Source organism: Benincasa hispida, chromosome 6 (assembly GCF_027475165.1).
Source record: "Benincasa hispida cultivar pf3 chromosome 6, pf3_genome.v1.1, whole genome shotgun sequence".
NCBI lineage: Eukaryota > Viridiplantae > Streptophyta > Magnoliopsida > Cucurbitales > Cucurbitaceae > Benincasa > Benincasa hispida.
The window spans coordinates 39,034,623-39,051,143 of record NC_143483.1 but is presented as its reverse complement, the minus strand read 5'-3'; the positions used below and the strand labels follow the sequence as shown (position 1 = coordinate 39,051,143).

Here is a 16,521-nt window from a genome sequence, read left to right as displayed (position 1 = left end):
GGGGCTCCATATTGACTGATTATCCTATCCACATAAATCTTAGCTAGACGGTCTAGTGTGAATGTAACTTTTACTGGTATAAACTTGGCCGTCTTAGTTGTCTATCGACTATTACTCAAATGCCATCGTATCCTGAGGGCATCCTAGGCAATCTAAATAGAAAGTCCATTGTCACATGCTCCCACTTTCACTCAGGCACTGGAGTGGATTAAGTAATCCTGCTGATCTTTGTCTCTCAAGTTTCACTTGTTGACAGACTATACATCGATCCACATATTCTGCTATGTCTCTCTTCATCCCAGGCCACCAGTAAGATCTCTTCAAAGTTCTATACATCTTGGTGCTCCCTGGACGCATAGCATAAACAGAACTATGTGCTTCTTCCATAATGGCTTGCTTAAGCTGTAGCTTACTAGGCACACACATTCTTCCCTCCTTCTCTAGTACATTATCTACTCTCAGTTGAAAGTCAACTCTAATTCCCTTACTTACATCATCAACAATCTTTCGAAGGTCAGGGTCTTTCAACTGATCCTACTTAAGGTCTTCTACTAGGGTAGACCTTCCCTAGAATGTAGCTTTCGCTCCTCCTGACGGTCCCACTGATAAGGCGGTTCTAGAATTCCTGAACTCTTGTAATAGCTTTCCTCTTATTGAACCAATAATCGCCTTGGGTCCCAAGAATTTCTTACTTAGTGCATTTACTACAACATTAGCCTTACCAGGGTGGTATTCGATGGAACAGTCGTAATCTTTGATCAATTCAATCCATCTTCTTTGTCTTAGATTTAACTCCTTTTGATCAAAGATATATTTTAAGCTTTTATGATCTGTGAATATTCTGCAGCGCTCTCCAAATAGATAATGTCTTAACAACTTCAGAGCTAAAACAACTGCTGCCAGCTCTAGATCATGCGTAGGATAAATGCTCTCGTGCTTCTTAAGTTGACGAGAGGCATATGCAATCACCTTCCCATCTTGCATCAACACACATCCCAATCCTTGTCGGGATGCGTCACAATAAATCTCAAATTCCTTACTCGAAACAGGCAAGGTAAGTACTGGTGCTGATACTAGTCTCTGTTTCAACTCTTGAAAACTATGCTCACACTCCGACGAGCATTCAAACCTTACGCCTTTCTTGGTCAGGTTCGTCAATGGAAGGGCTATCTTAGAGAAACCCTCCACAAACCTCTGGTAATAACCTGCCAAACTTAGGAAACTGTGTATCTCTTAAACATTCATGGGTCGTTCCCAATTAACTATTGCTTCCGTCTTCTGGGCATCTACACTGATACCATCTGCTGAAACAACATACCCGAGAAATACAACTTGGTGTAACCAAAAATCACATTTACTGAACTTAGCATACAACTGCCTATCTCGCAACGTCTTCAATACTATCCTTAGATGAGTTATATGATCCTCCCTACTGCCAGAATATACTAATATATCATCAATGAATACTGTCATGAACTGGTCCAAGTAGGGATGGAACATCCTGTTCATAAGATTCATGAATGCTGCAGGGGCAGTTGTCAGTCCGAATGGCATTACTAGAAATTCATAATGTCCATATTTTTTTCTAAATGCGGTTTTAGGAATGTCAGCTTCCTTCACCTTCAATTGATGATAACCCGATCTCAGGTCTATTTTCGAAAAAACCGTGGCTCCTCTTAGTTGATCAAACAAATCATCAATACGCGATAATGGATATTTATTCTTAATTGTTACCTTATTCAGCTGCCTATAGTCGATACACAATCTAAGTGTCTCATCTTTCTTCCTTACAAATAACACCGGAGCTCCCCAAGGCGATATACTAGGTCGAATGTATCCCTTGTCAATTAACTCTTGCAACTGAACCTTTAATTCTTTTAACTCAGTTGGCGCCATTCTATATGGTGCCTGCAATATAGGAGTTGTTCCTGGAATTAAGTCAATAGTGAACTCCACCTCTCTGTCGGGTGGCAATCCTGATAATTCTTAAGGAAATACATTCCAAAACTCATTTACCACGGAGACATCTTCTGGGTTTAGCTCTTTCCCTTGAGCAACCACTACATGAGCCAGATAGGTTTTACATCCCTTGCTCAGCAGCTTCCTAGCTTTCACTGCTGATATCAGATTCCCTGCAGTTAATCTTTTGAATCTTGCTAGTACTGTATCCTGGCCATTTGATTTTCTGAGCACTACCTCCTTCTTATAACAATCCACTGAAGCATGATACTTATTTAGAAAATCCATCCCTAAGATAGCATCAAACTCCAACAGCTCCAAGAGAAGTAAATCAACATAAAAGTCCTGACCATTAATCAGTATCTCACAATGATTATAACATTTATCTACTATTATCATATCTCCCAAAGGGGTGGATATATATAACTTTTCAAGCATAAGCTCAACCAACCTATCTATACTAGATGCAAACATGCTAGATATAAATGAATGTGTGGTACCAGGGTCAAATAAAACATAACCAGACTGTCCACATAATATGACATTACCAGTCACAACATCTGAAGACTCCACGGCCTCCTAGTGTGTCACGACATACACTGGCCCCTATTACTGAGGTCGACCTACGGCATTCTTCTGCTTGGCACCACTTGACCCTTCACCATGATTTCCAGCGCCCTTTGGTTGGTTAACTATCTGGGAGGTTGGCTGTTGTGCTATTAGGACGTCCCTGTTCACCTGGAGATAATTTCTCTTGAAATGCCCTATCTGTTCACATTGGAAACATACACCTCTGTCATTATAGCATACTCTAGGATGCCTCTTACCACAACTAGGGCACGTCGGTTTCCTGAATGTGCTGGCTATCGACTCACCAGCTCGTGGCATCTCTGGTCGGCTAACTGCACTGGCCGGGGGTCTTGATTTCCTTTTCTTGAATCCCTGCCAACTTGTTCCCCTGAATTGGCTTCCACTAGTCTGAGTTGCAACTGGAGGTTGGGATCCCCTATCTCTAGGCCCTACTACTACCTCACTGCCCCTTGGCACTTGCTCATCTGCCAAACTCCGCTCGACTTGTGTTTTTGTTTCTACTAACTATTTAAATCTAGCCATTTAGTCGTAGACGTCACCGGAGTTCTAATTTCTTTCCTTAAACTTTGTTCAAACTTCCTACACCTATCTCTTTCCTCAGCAATAATCGGTAGGGCATATTGCGATAACTCTGTAAATTTATACTCATACTCTACCACCGACATCAGTCCCTGCATTAGTTTGAGAAACTCATCCCTTTTCGCATCTCGAAACGAGCTGGGGTAGTACTTATCTTCAAAGGCCTTCCTGAACTCAGGCCATAACTTCGCATCTGTACTGGCTCGTCTGGCGGATATCACTTTCCATCATTTCTCTGCTTCTTTCTGTAATAGAAAGGTGGCTAGCCCTACTTTCCTGTCCTCTGAACAACTCATAATATTGAAACATTTTTCAACTACATCCAGCCATAACTCGGCTTCAGCTGGGTCTGTCGTACCTAAAAATGTCACAGCCTCTAGGGCTTTAAACCTCTCAATACCATATTTCTTCTCTGGGTCGGCTCATACTGAGCCCACACTAGCTACTAACCTTTGCACTATCCATTCAAAAACTACATCTTCTAGCTGAGAATCTACCCTTTCTTGGGGAGTACTAGACACTCCCTCAGACGTCGTTTCTTGACCCACTGGATCATTCACCCTCTTTTTCCCACCTGGTGGGTTCTTTCTAACCTCCAGGCCCCTATTGGTAGGGTCAGTATTCCTGCCACCTGTCTGCTTACTTTGTCTGCCACTTTGCCTCGACATTCACCTATTACAATGTACAGATGTTAGAGACCACACTTAGGGACTTAGACTTATACATGAATTTCCCCTCTCATTCCCAAAATCTTATGCTCTGATACTAACTTGTCACACCCCCTCCCAGATTACCCTCTTAATCTGAAAGAGAATATGACCGTGGTAGTTACTAGCCCTGTTGCCAGCACTCACCACCTTAGCCTTCTAATCTAAATGCCAACCTGTTAAACATTAATAATGTATGCATATAGTAAGCCTCCTTAAGGTTCTACAAAATATTATATAAACACATGCATACAGTCATGACATAACATCTAAAGGAAAAAAAAAACAATATCCATAGATGGGCCCAAACAACTCTACAAAGCCCTAGTCCCTCTCAAAACATGTGTACATAAATAGATCATCAACCTAAGTCTTCTTAATAAGCCGAGTCTTTTAATGGCAAGCAGCAACAGGATCAACCCTGAGGAATCTGACCGCTACCTGAAAAAGGAAAACAAAGAAAATATGTGAGCTAGTAGCCCAGTGAGTGACTATAGAGATTCATATTACATCATGCATAACATCACTATAAACACGTAAATATACTAATGAGTATCTCAAGCAACTATCTATAAATATAGCTTTAAACCATTCTTAAACGTCATTAAACATAATTATTTCTTAGTTGAGAACAAGCCTACAACGCTTTAGCTCCCAACGTCTATTACCGACCAAGAGACCCATACTTCGGCCTCTCTTTGGTGGTACATGGCCTAGGAGACCCATACTTCGGTATCTCATTCAGAACTACCTACGTGCACGTGGCCATACTAAGTACCGTCATACCTTAGGTACTTCTGCTCATATACCTTCTCAAAATTTGTCCTTCAGTATCGAGCTGCTAAGATACCTTCTCAAATGTCCTCCGGTATCCAGTTGGTCAGGTACCTTCTCAAATATCCTTCGGTATCAAGTTGGGCGGATACCTTTTCAAATGTCTTCGGTATCGTGTTTTAAGTAAAACTAGTCATAAATGACTTTCTCTTTAAAGCATGTAAAGTATAACACATATAAAAACATGGCTTTAAAGATGTTAACACATGCTAGGTATATTTAACACATATAGATAGCTTTTCAACAAACCTTCCACACATGCATGCGTTTAAAACATAACTCATGGTTTGCTTGGAAATTACTTTGTAAAACTAGCTGGCATGAGAATAATCTTCTTTAAAACGTGCTTTTTTTTAAAACACTGTAAATATTTTAGTCAAACAGTTTAGTCACTCACAACTCGTCGGGGCTTTTAACGATTTATATGCCTCTCCTAGCTCTTCTTGGCCTAAAAGAAGATAATTCCCAGTTAAATTCCTTAAACTTCTTAGCAAAATACCTCAAATAGTTCGTTTACTAATGGAACTTTCCTAAAAAAAACAACATTACTAGCGAGATAACCATTATGAGTGAATTCACCCTCATGAACGAGATCTTGATGAGCGAGATCAAGCATTCCTTAGCAAAACTTCATTCTAGTGATTCTCACCATACTAACGAGATTCTGCCCAATTTCCAGCGAGATTTCCTTCTTTAGTGAGATCTTCAACACAAAATTAGCGAGATTTCCTTCATAAGTGAGATCCTCATTCTTCTTATCTCGCTATAGCTCTCCACGGTGAGCTGTTTGCTTGTTCTTCCCAAGCAGCTATCTGCTTATGCACAGATTCTCTGTTACAACTTCAAAAATTCATAACTCAAAATCTAGACCTCTTTTGAAGAAACTTCCTTCTACAAATGTATTTATAATTGAGTTCACTTTTTTACCATAAAATTTCAACTGAAAATTTCTTATAGTTTTTCCTGGAGCTTCCAATCTTCAACTCAAGTCCTGATTAATCTGAGATTCCACCTCTTCTGTAATTTCTTCACTTCTTGTTCTTCTCCTCTCACAATCTTTCTCCAACAAGACAACCTCGAAAACTAGATTCTCCCAACTTTCAAATGGCAATGATTTCACTAAATTTGCTCATGTCAATTGCCAAAACCAAGCTTTTGAAGTTTCTCTTTCTTTTAATCTTCCTGCCACCTCCCGAGTTCAAAGATTAGGTTGCCACGTCACCCCACTGTTAGTGCCTCTAGCCACACCAATAAATGAGTTTCCTCATTTAATATGTTTTTTCTTCCCTTCCTTCATAATTCCTATAAATAAACATGAATTTCTACTTAATAAGTATGTAATATAACATTCCTTTGGCTAAACATGCTTATCTAGGAAACCTAGAGTTCGGGGTTTACATAGACGTACTACACGATAGGCTGAATACTAAGCGATGGGCGTTGAGCGATAGACGCAGGTGCTGGGCGATGACGTTAAGCAATAGGCGGATTTTTTAGACGATAAGGCGTCAGCGCTAAACGATAGAGGTAAACGATGGGTACAGTAGCTAAACGATAGGCTATTCGCGAGATCGTTGAGAGCGATATCGTTTACTAAACGATTGAGCTATACAATGAGCCGTTGGAGTTAAGCAATAGATGCAGGAACTAAATGATGAGGCAGGGTGTGACATGTTAGGATTGTGAAATCAATGGCTATCATCTTTTTGTTTCTGGATGGAAGTAAAATCTTAATGAATGCTTTCTCCTATGACCCTTTCTTTTCACAATCTTTTTTCTGAACTCTTATTCTATTTTGCAGACACTTAATGATAATTGATTAAATGGACCAATCTTGAGAGAACTTACTGGAATTCAAGTCTTAAACTTGTGTAAGTCTTTGTATAATTTCACCGTTGTGTATTAGTTCATTTAGGTGATATACATCCCTGGTTGAAGTTTTGTGCCATATCATGTGATTGGTTTATGATGAATTGTGTCTCATTTGTTTCAAGGATGTTTCAAACAATGACTTTTGTGAAACAATACCAACCAGTGGACCATTGAGCACATACCTTTAAACAAGTAGGTTTCTGAATTTTTCAAACTAAAAACAAAATGAAGAATCATAATGAATACTTATATTATTTAAACTACTTTTAAATATATTATTTACTTTTCTTTTATTGTCATTCTCTCCCTTTATTTTTTGAATTGTAAATTAGTTCAAAGTAATAATTTGATGTTGTTAGATGTAATAATTAGTTTAAAGTAATATCTAGCTAAATATGGATGCTTTTTTTAGGTAAAAATACTTCTTGAATCTCCATCTTCCCCATTTTTATTCTCTTACTATTTCATATTTTGAAGTGCATAAAAGTGTATAATGCAGAGTAACACTCTTTTGCCAATATCAACCCAAAGTGTAAAAAAAGAGAATATAATTAATGATTCTCTATTTGTATTATGATGATCTTTAAACTGCTTTTAAATACATTATTTACTTTTCTTTTATTGTCATTCTCTCCCTTTTATTCATTGAATTGTAAATTAGATTAAAGTAATAATTTGGTTCAGGTAATCTCACACTTTTTAGAAAGAAGTGTATAACATGGATAGAAGTTGGATGCAAATTGGAAATCGATTATTGTAAGAATGTAGAAACGGAGTTAGAAGTTTTTTGGATTTTGCATTTATGCATGCAACGACTAGTCAAATATCTTGTCCATGTAAAAGATACAATAATGCAGTACTTTAGACTCGAGATGATGTTGAAGCAGATTTGTTAATGTTTGGAATAGTTCCAAGTTACACTAGATGGACAATGCATGGTGAAGAAAGTTTTACTTATGAAGTAAGAGAAAATGATAATGACACTGATGATGAAGATGTTTTTGAAATACTAGAGGATCATTTTGGTGCTTTTAACACGGATAACTGGATTCGTAAAGGAGAATCAAATAAGCATGGTTATGATGAAGAACCTAATGAGAATGCTTCTCAGTTTTATAGATTATTGAATAATGCAAAAACAGAGCATTATCCTGGGTGTAAAAAATATTCTAAGTTGTCTTTCATTATGAAGTTGTTTCATCTAAAGTCTTTTGGAAGTTGGAGTAATAAATCATTTACTTTACTACTTTAGTTATTAAAAGATGCATTTCCAAAAGATATTGATCTACCTAATAATTACTATGAGACAAGGAAAATCCTTCAAATTTAGGGCTTCATTACTCGAAGATAGATGCATGCTCTAATAATTACCAACTATATTGGAAGGAAAATGTGAAAGCTGATGAATGTTTAGTTTGTGGAGAATCTAGGTGGAAGCCAAATGAAATAAATAAAAGAAAGAAGATTTCACAAAAAGTTTTGCGATATTTTCCTCTATCTCCAAGATTAAAAAGATTATACATGTCAAGAAAGACTGCATCAAGTATGACTTGGCATTTGAATGGACGAGTAGATGATGGAGTTCTTAGGCATCCTACTGACACTATTGCTTGGAAAACACTTGATGAATCATATAATTTATTTGCTTCAGAGCCTCAAAATATTCGACTTGGATTGGCTAGTGATGGATTTAATCCATTTGGAAATATGAATCTATCTTATAGTGTCTGGTCATTCTTATCCCATATAATTTGTCACCATGGATGTGTATGAAAGAGTCTTATTTCATGTTATCATTACTCATTCCTGGACCTAAAGGCCCTGGTAATGATATTGACATCTTTTTACAACCGTTAATTGATGAACTGAAGTTCTTATGGGATGTAAGGGTTGAAACTTATGATGCTTCACTAAAAAAAAAATTTTAACATGTGTGTTGCATTATTATGGACAGTTAATGATTTTCCAGCATATGAAAACTTATCTGGTTGGAATACAAGAGGTACTTTAGCTTGTCCTTCATGTAATTTTGATATTCGATCACTTTATTTTAAAAATAGTGGAAAGATGTGCTACATGGGTCATCATCGTTTTTTACCCATAGAACATGAATGGAGACTACAACAAGAGTTGTTTGATGGGATTATTGAAGAAAACCTACCTCCTAAGAATTTGTCTGGAAGTGATATACTTGAACAAGTGAACAAGTAATATTCTTGAATATAATGTACACATTGGCTACAAATAAGCCATTTGTATTAGCATGCCAATTTGAACAAGTTTTTTACCTTGAAGATGGAAGAAACCTGGTTTGGTATTTTGTATTGAAAGTTGATCCAAGAGATTATTACAATATCCCTTTGATTATAGATGAAGATTGTCAAGAAGAAGATGACGAAGAAGACATAAATAGGGCAATTTAATTCTTAATTTTTTTGTCTATCGTTTATATTAGGTAATCTCTTTTTAGCTTTATAATATATGATCTCTTATTTCTTAAACTAATACTCAATTTTTATTATGTTATTTATCTAACTTGTTTTTTCCAACAAGTTCATTATTTGTCTAAAGGATGAAAGAAGTAAGAAGCAGATTCAACAACAATAATAGTATAGATAGTCACGAGAATACTACGGTTGCATCTACATCTAATCAAATAGTTGAAGATCAACAATCTTCAACAAAATCTAAAGTTGGTTTAGAAGCTTCATCATCGTTTATGGGAGAAATTAGATCAACTATTAGTCATAAAAAATTTCTTAATAAAGGTAACATGTTTTTTTATAATATATTATTTGTTTTTTATTTGTTAGTAACTTACTTTCTTTTGTTTCTTTTTACTTTAGAATCTTCTTTTAGAGTAAGAAAAGTACGTGGTCCCACACGTAATCTCAAACTAGTTAAACTACCTCATGGGTTTAGATTTAAAGTATCATGGAGGAAGAAACGACCAGTTGGAGATGATGCTGATATCTTTAAAAGCCAATGCACTATCTTAGCTAGACAAGTCAATTTTACTCCTTTACAAGTAAAAGTTGGAGAGATATTGATACAACAAAAAGCAAACTATTTTATCTTACATTGGTATGTGAAAAAATAATAATTTTTTTCTTTTGATTTACTTCCTACATAATTAGATTACACCTACCCCTTTTTTTTTTTTTTGCAGGAACGATTTAAAGTTGAAGGTCATGAGGCTTCAGTATTGCTTCAAATTCACCGATCTTATAATAATTGGAGAGACGGTTTCAAGAAAAAATGGTTGTACAAATAGGATACAATTGCAGAAACTTTAGTAAATATTCCACCAGAAATTACAAGAGAAGATGTAGAATATCTTTCAAAGTTGTGGAAGTCAACTGAATATCAAGTTGTATTCAAATATCTTTTTCTTGTACATAAAAAGAAATTGTACTTATTGTTATTTTTTTATTGATTCTCATACTCTACTTTTGAAATATAGGAGATGTGTGAAAGAAACCAAAAGAACCGTTCTAAATTGAATGTATATCACACATGTGGTTCACAAAGTATACAACAAAGAGTTGAAAAAATAGGTAATTAGAAGAAAAATTACATAAACTTCTTTTAATTTAGTCAAATTATCTAATATATAATATTTTCACTTAAATAGGTTCGAGTCACTAACGAAGAACCGAGTTGAATTAGAATTTGAGAGCTAACAAACTTGAGCAATAATGAATTGGTTGTGAATAAAACTACACAGGAGAAAATGGTAAGTACAAAATAATGGATAGATATGATGTTTGGTTAGAGTTTGAGTAAAGGTCATTAATTTATCATTTATGTTGCTCTGTTCTAGAAATGATTGATTTAAAGAAGTCTCTACCTATCCTCTCAGAATTCTTAGACTATTTTTTGATGAGCTATAGAACATATCTTGTTCAAGCAAAGTCTTATTTATAGAAAACTCATATCATTGTCCTAGGATATAACATTGTGAAGTATGAATAAACTAGTAGTTTTCAAGTTTTCAACTTGTAGACTAAACAAAAATTATAGTTAGTTTAGACTATAGTGTAATTTTAGAGTTCAAGATTAGGAATTGGATCAAACTGATGCAGTCCAATATCTTTCTATATTATAGAGGTTTAAAACTTCTCCAAGATCTTATTTGTTTTACTTCTTTCCCTTTTCTTTCATTACTTCTTAGGGAAATTGCTCGTTATTTTATTTTTTGGTTTCAATTTTTCTTATGCTCTTCAACAAAATCTAACATTCCATAGATTTTCGATGCAATTTGGATCAATAAAAGGAAAGAAATGAAAATGAAATTCCTAGAATTTGGTGAATCTGAAATGGGTTTCAAAGACATGTGTTTGTTTGTTGTATAGATTTCAATCTATCAAATATTATGGTTCTAACAAAGACATGTGTTTGTTTGTTCTAAACGTTTGAATTTATATGTGTTAGTTTTGAATTATAATATGTGAATTTGTATTTGTAGTCGGAACTTAAATCATATGCTTCTTAAGTGATTGATGGTACACTTGACATGAACAAGAATTAGATTTTCGTATGAGTATTTGGACTGAAGAAACATGGGCGTGTTCGTGGTTATGGAGTAGGTGTTAATCCTTCTAAATTGTTTAAATCGTCGTCTACTATATACGATCTTGAGCATCATCTTAATGAGCCCGAACAACGACTTCAAGAACCTGAACGACAAAGAAAAGAATTTGAACAACAAAGAGAGGTTGAGGTAGAAGCACTTAGGCGTTAAATAAGCGAATTAGAAAATCGTTTTGAGGATACAATTCAAAAAAAGATGGCAGAGATGCGTAAAAAATTTGTTTCTAGTTGATCAATTGTAGTTTGATGTTATAGAATTTCGATAGCCTTTTGGTATACTTTTATGACATATAAGTTTACTTCCATCATGTCATTATTTATTTTTTCTATTATATTTTTATATTTTGTAATTCATGCTACTACATGTAGATGAATTAGTAAAAAAAAAAAATCATCCGAGATTTGTCAATAAATGTGCTAAAAGGTTTTGTAAGAGAATTTTCGAAGGATATATAATTGTTGAAAAATAAGTTTTTATGAAGGTTTTAAAATTTTGAAAATAACATGATAAATCTTTAAAAATAATGAAAACTTTCGAAAAAGACTACTTGATAATAAATAATTATCGATAAATAATTTGACAGTTATCGAAGATATATAACCTTTGAAAAATAATAATTTTCGAAAGTTAATCAACCTTTGAAAAATAATATTTTTCGAAAGTTGGTAAATCTTTGAAAAGGTTTTTTCGATAGGATCTATTTCGACACTTTTCAAAGGTTGAGATAGCCTTTGAAAAAAAATGTATCGAAAGTCTATTAAATTTTTTTCGAAGGTTTTGACCTTTGAAAAAGGTCAATTTTTTTTGTAGTGGAAGCTATACCATTCGGTTTTGTAGGGGTGTTCAAATAGTCCAACAATCCAAACAATACGGACTATCCAATTTAAACTATAAAGGTTGGATTGAGTTAGTTTTGTTTTTGGGTTGAATTGTGTTGATTTTTTTTTAATTATTCTTGGATTGGATTGGGTCTAGGTTGAATAAAAAAAAAGTTGGGTTGACCCAACCCAACCCGATTTATATATATCTTTTAGAATTGATGAATTTGTGTTCTTTATGTTTTTTCTTTTAAGAACGTCTTTTTTTTTTATAAAATTTCTAATAAATATTATAGATATTTGGTATGTAAGAATTTAATTTTATGATATTTTAATTATTAGATATGTATTGTAGATAAACCTAAGTATTTTAAATTAAGAAGAAAAAGATAATAATAACCCGATAACCCAACTGAACTCAAATTTTGAGAGTTGGGTTGGGTTGGGTTGGGTTGAAGATCATGTTTGGATCATTTGAGTTGCCAACTTGACCAACCTAAATTTTCGAGTTTGTCCAAAAAGATACCACAACTCAACCCAATCTAACTCATGTACATGACTACATCCCTACCATTTTGGTCCATTTTTCTTTTTTTTGCTTCACGCATTTAGATCTTTTGATATGACTCTTTAATTAGTGTTCCATTGACCAATTAGCTCATTATTTCGCTAAAACCTCCCATTTGGCTCCAAATGCTTAAAATCTATGAAATAACCAAATATAAACATGAGAGAATAAAAATATGCCTCAAGACTGACCTAAATTAATTCTTAAGAATAGCGAACTAGTGTGCTATCAAATATAGAGAAGAACATAAGGTATATGCTATAGTGGTTGGGTGGTATGATGTAATGTAATAGTATATATACTAGACCAAATATTGTTGACGTTGTTGGTTGGGAGGGAGTCAAGAGCATCATTAGATATTTTCAAGGTTGTTGAGCTAAATACTCTTTTATATCAATTATTCTTTCTTACGTGAATCTAATAGGAAATTAGTTATCTAGTAACAATAATAATTATTAAGGATAGAGCAAAAGCAACTTTAACGTGAAAAAATGTTTTCAATGTGAGTAAAAAAACCTACAAACCGAAGTCAAAATCTCCACTATAATCAATAACGGGTACAACACGTTCTGTCGAGTCAAAACTAGAGACATACACAATCAATATCTTAAGACTAATATTTCTCGGTGGTGAACGACGATAATAGAGAAGAATAAATTTAAAAGATCTCACTTGAAGATTCACACGTTAAGAACACACTGTCAAAATATCAACTCGACCAAACCATGAATTGACCCTATCTTGTTATCGGAAATTTCGAGACCCTATTTCTGTAGGAGTTTTCTTACTGTTGGGTGAAAAATTAACTTTCAAAACTAGAGGAAACCAAGTTTTTTGGTTGGAGAATCCCACATTAGAAAATTTGGTATTGGAAGTCTCCTTTATGTACTCCAACCTTGTGTTTTGGGTTTGGGCCCCAAGGGGTACTCATGTTTTGGAGGGAGTATAGAGATAGACCAATGTGGGTTTGGTGGATGTCCCACACACGCGCCGCCACCGCGTCGTCCGGTCGAATGTTCAAATTAATAGGAATTCTATGAATTCTTCTGAGCCTCTAGATTAATATTTTTAATAGAAAAGTTAAAAGACTTCGTAGTGATAGGGGAACCAAGTACGACTCAGACAGTTTTAATGAATTTTTTAACTCACATGGAATAATACATGAAAAGACCGCACCTTATTCTCCTGAAATGAACGGAAAAGCCAAAAGGAAAACTATAACTTTAGTTGAGCTAGTAGTTGCTATTTTACTTAGTTCAGCAGTCACGTCTTATTGGTGGGGTGAAATCATCCTTACCGTGTGTTATGTCCTAAATAGAATCCCGAAATCTAAAAATAAAACTTCACCTTATGAAATATTCAAGAATAAGAAATCAAACTTGTCCTACCTTAGAACATGGGGTTGTCTAGCCTTTGTAAGATTTCATGAGCCAAAAAGGAAAAAGTTGGCAAGTAGAGCTTACGAGTGTATCTTTATAGGTTATGCCTTAAATAGTAAAGCCTATAGGTTATATGATCTAGTGAACCAAGTGATCATTGAGTCAAATGATGCCGACTTCTTTGAAGATAGGTTTCCTTTTAAATCAAGGAATAGTGGGACTCTGGATCAAGTGGTATAACCCTAGTTAGAAATCCTAACCCTAGAGAGGAAACTGACCTAGAATCTAGAAGAAGCAAAAGAGCTAGAACCACCAAAGATTTCAGAAATGACTTCCTGACCTACAATGTAGAAGAAGACCCTAAAGATCTAAGAGCTACTATGTCCTTAGTAGATGCCAACCTATGGCAAGAAACCATAAATGATGAGATGGACTCACTTGAATCAAATAGGACTTGGCACTTAGTAGATCTACCCTCAGGATGTAAGGCAATAGCATACAAATGGATCTTAAGGAGGAAACTTAGACCTGATGGGATTTTTGACAAATTTAAAGCCAGGTTAGTAGCGAAGGACTTTAGACAGAGAGAAAACGTAGATTTCTTTGACACCTTCTCCCCTGTCACTAGATTTACCTCTATCCGTGTTCTGTTCTCTCTCGCTGCCCTTTATAACCTCATAGTACATCAGATGGATGTAAAAAATGCTTTTCTAAATGGTGAACTTAAAGAAGAGATTTACATGGAACAACCTGAGGGTTTTGTTGTCTATGGTCAAGAAAATAAGGTGTGTAAATTAGACAAATCTCTCTATGGACTAAAACAAGCTCCTAAGCAATGACAAAAAAAAATTGACAACCTTATCCTATCTAAAGGTTTCAAGGTTAATGAAAGATTTTGATAATAACCTCTGCACTATCTTGTGTCTATATGTAGATGATTTATTGATCTTTGGGTCGAACTCGCATGTCATAAATGATGTAAAATCAATATTGAGTGCGGACTTTGATATGAAAGACTTAGAAGAAGCTAATGTAATCTTAGGCATAAAATTGATGTTGATTGTCCTAGAAGGGTTACATTATCAAAAGTTTCCCATTAAAAACCCAAAACCTAGTATTACATTATCAAAAGTTTCCCGTTGTCCTAGAAGGGTTCAGCGATGCTGATTGAACTCTCTTTCGGATGATTCAAAGGCTACAAGTGGCTATATCTTTAATATAACTGGTGGAGCTGTCTCTTGGAAGTCCAAGAAATAGACTATTTTAGCCCAGTCTACAATGGAGTCAGAAATGATAGCACTAACGACAACTAGTGAAGAAGCAGGCTGGCTTAGAAGTCTGCTATCAGAGATTCCCTTATGGGAAAGCTGGTACCAGCCATATTGATCCATTGCGATAGTACTGCGGTAATCGCAAAAGTTCAGAACCGTTACTATAACGGAAAGAGACGTCAAATATGTCGTAAGTATAGTACCATTAGAGAGTTTCTCACTACTGGTGCAGTTAGAATGGATCACATACGAACTGATGAAAATTTGACAAATCCTTTGACGAAAGGACTGGCCAGAGAAAAGATTTTCAGAACCTCAGAAAGGATGAGACTCATATCTATCGAAAGATGAATCACAGTGAGGAAAACCCAACCTGTAGACTGAAGATCCTAAGAAATAGGTTCAACGGGTAATAACTGATCACGAGTGATATATAGTGAATCATGCTAAACCAAAGATAGAGTTCCATTCCTATGACTTAAAGTCTGAGCATGATATCCTGAAGCACAAGAAATGTTGAACTCAATTCTTAATGAGATCTATACTTGATGATAAGTGGGGTACCCAGCTATAGGAGTACCCTTGATAGACTCACCCGTGTGAATGTGGAAGTGAGGGTCGCTTCCTATGGAGTTTTTAGGCAAACTCTCTAGAGCATTCACTAAACCGGGATTCACGTGCTAGGCCTTAAAAGCACGGGCTTTCGTACTACACCCTAATAACACTCTGTGTGAGATGCTGTTAGAGATAAAGTTCAAAACCAAGGGTTACTCTAGTATATTCTGAATCATCTACACTATGTAAAGGTTCAAGTCGTAAGACACCTTTGCTTATGCACAGTGTTATATAGATTGAAACTGCTCGATGAAAATCTTTCCTCTCTTTCCTTCTTTGTTTAAATTTCCAAGTGGAGAATTGTTGGGTGAAAATTTAATTTTCAAAACTAGAGAGAACCAACTTTTTTGGTTAGAGAATCCCACATTGGAAAATTTAGTGTTGGAAGTCTTCTTTATGTACTCTAACCTTGTGTATCCATGTTTTGGAGGGAGTAAAGAGATAGACCAATGTGGATTCAGTAGACGTCCCACGTGCGCCGCCGCCATTCGTCCGGTTGGGCGTGGCGCGTGCGTGGGTGTGATGATTATTTTTAATAAAAAAAATTATTTTATTTTATTTATTTATTTATTTATTATTATTATTACCGAAAAAAAGGGGAAAACGGTCTGTTCGTCCGCCCATCCCATTCCATTTCATCCATCCATCTGTATCGTCTGCGCACGTTCTGTGACAGAGCGCTTTTCTCGCTCCCTACCGTTCCACGCTGAAGGCCTATAAAAGGCGAGGCCTTC

General features: G+C 35.4%; 1 protein-coding gene across 1 annotated transcript; it reads right to left on the bottom strand.

The window, feature by feature from the left end:
- Positions 1-567: 567 nt before the first annotated feature.
- On the bottom strand, positions 568-3,797 carry LOC150035645 (uncharacterized). The gene is made up of 9 exons (XM_090314383.1): positions 3,580-3,797; positions 3,134-3,336; positions 2,770-3,014; positions 2,587-2,727; positions 2,017-2,304; positions 1,792-1,908; positions 1,299-1,620; positions 1,063-1,205; positions 568-969 (listed from the first exon to the last, which is right to left on the bottom strand). Exons 1-9 carry the CDS (start codon positions 3,795-3,797, stop codon positions 568-570), a joined length of 2,079 nt encoding a protein of 692 aa, XP_090170509.1.
- Positions 3,798-16,521: the final 12,724 nt, after the last annotated feature.

Bases quoted from the DNA above. Each gene is read 5' to 3' on its own strand.
- LOC150035645 (XM_090314383.1), bottom strand. From the start codon at position 3,797: ATGTCGAGGCAAAGTGGCAGACAAAGTAAGCAGACAGGTGGCAGGAAT. The intron at 1,909-2,016 runs GTAAATGAGTTT...CCTATATTGCAG, and splicing joins ACCCAGAAGATGTCTCCGTG to GCACCATATAGAATGGCGCC. The intron at 1,621-1,791 runs GTAAGGAAGAAA...CATCAATTGAAG, and splicing joins GGGGAGCTCCGGTGTTATTT to GTGAAGGAAGCTGACATTCC.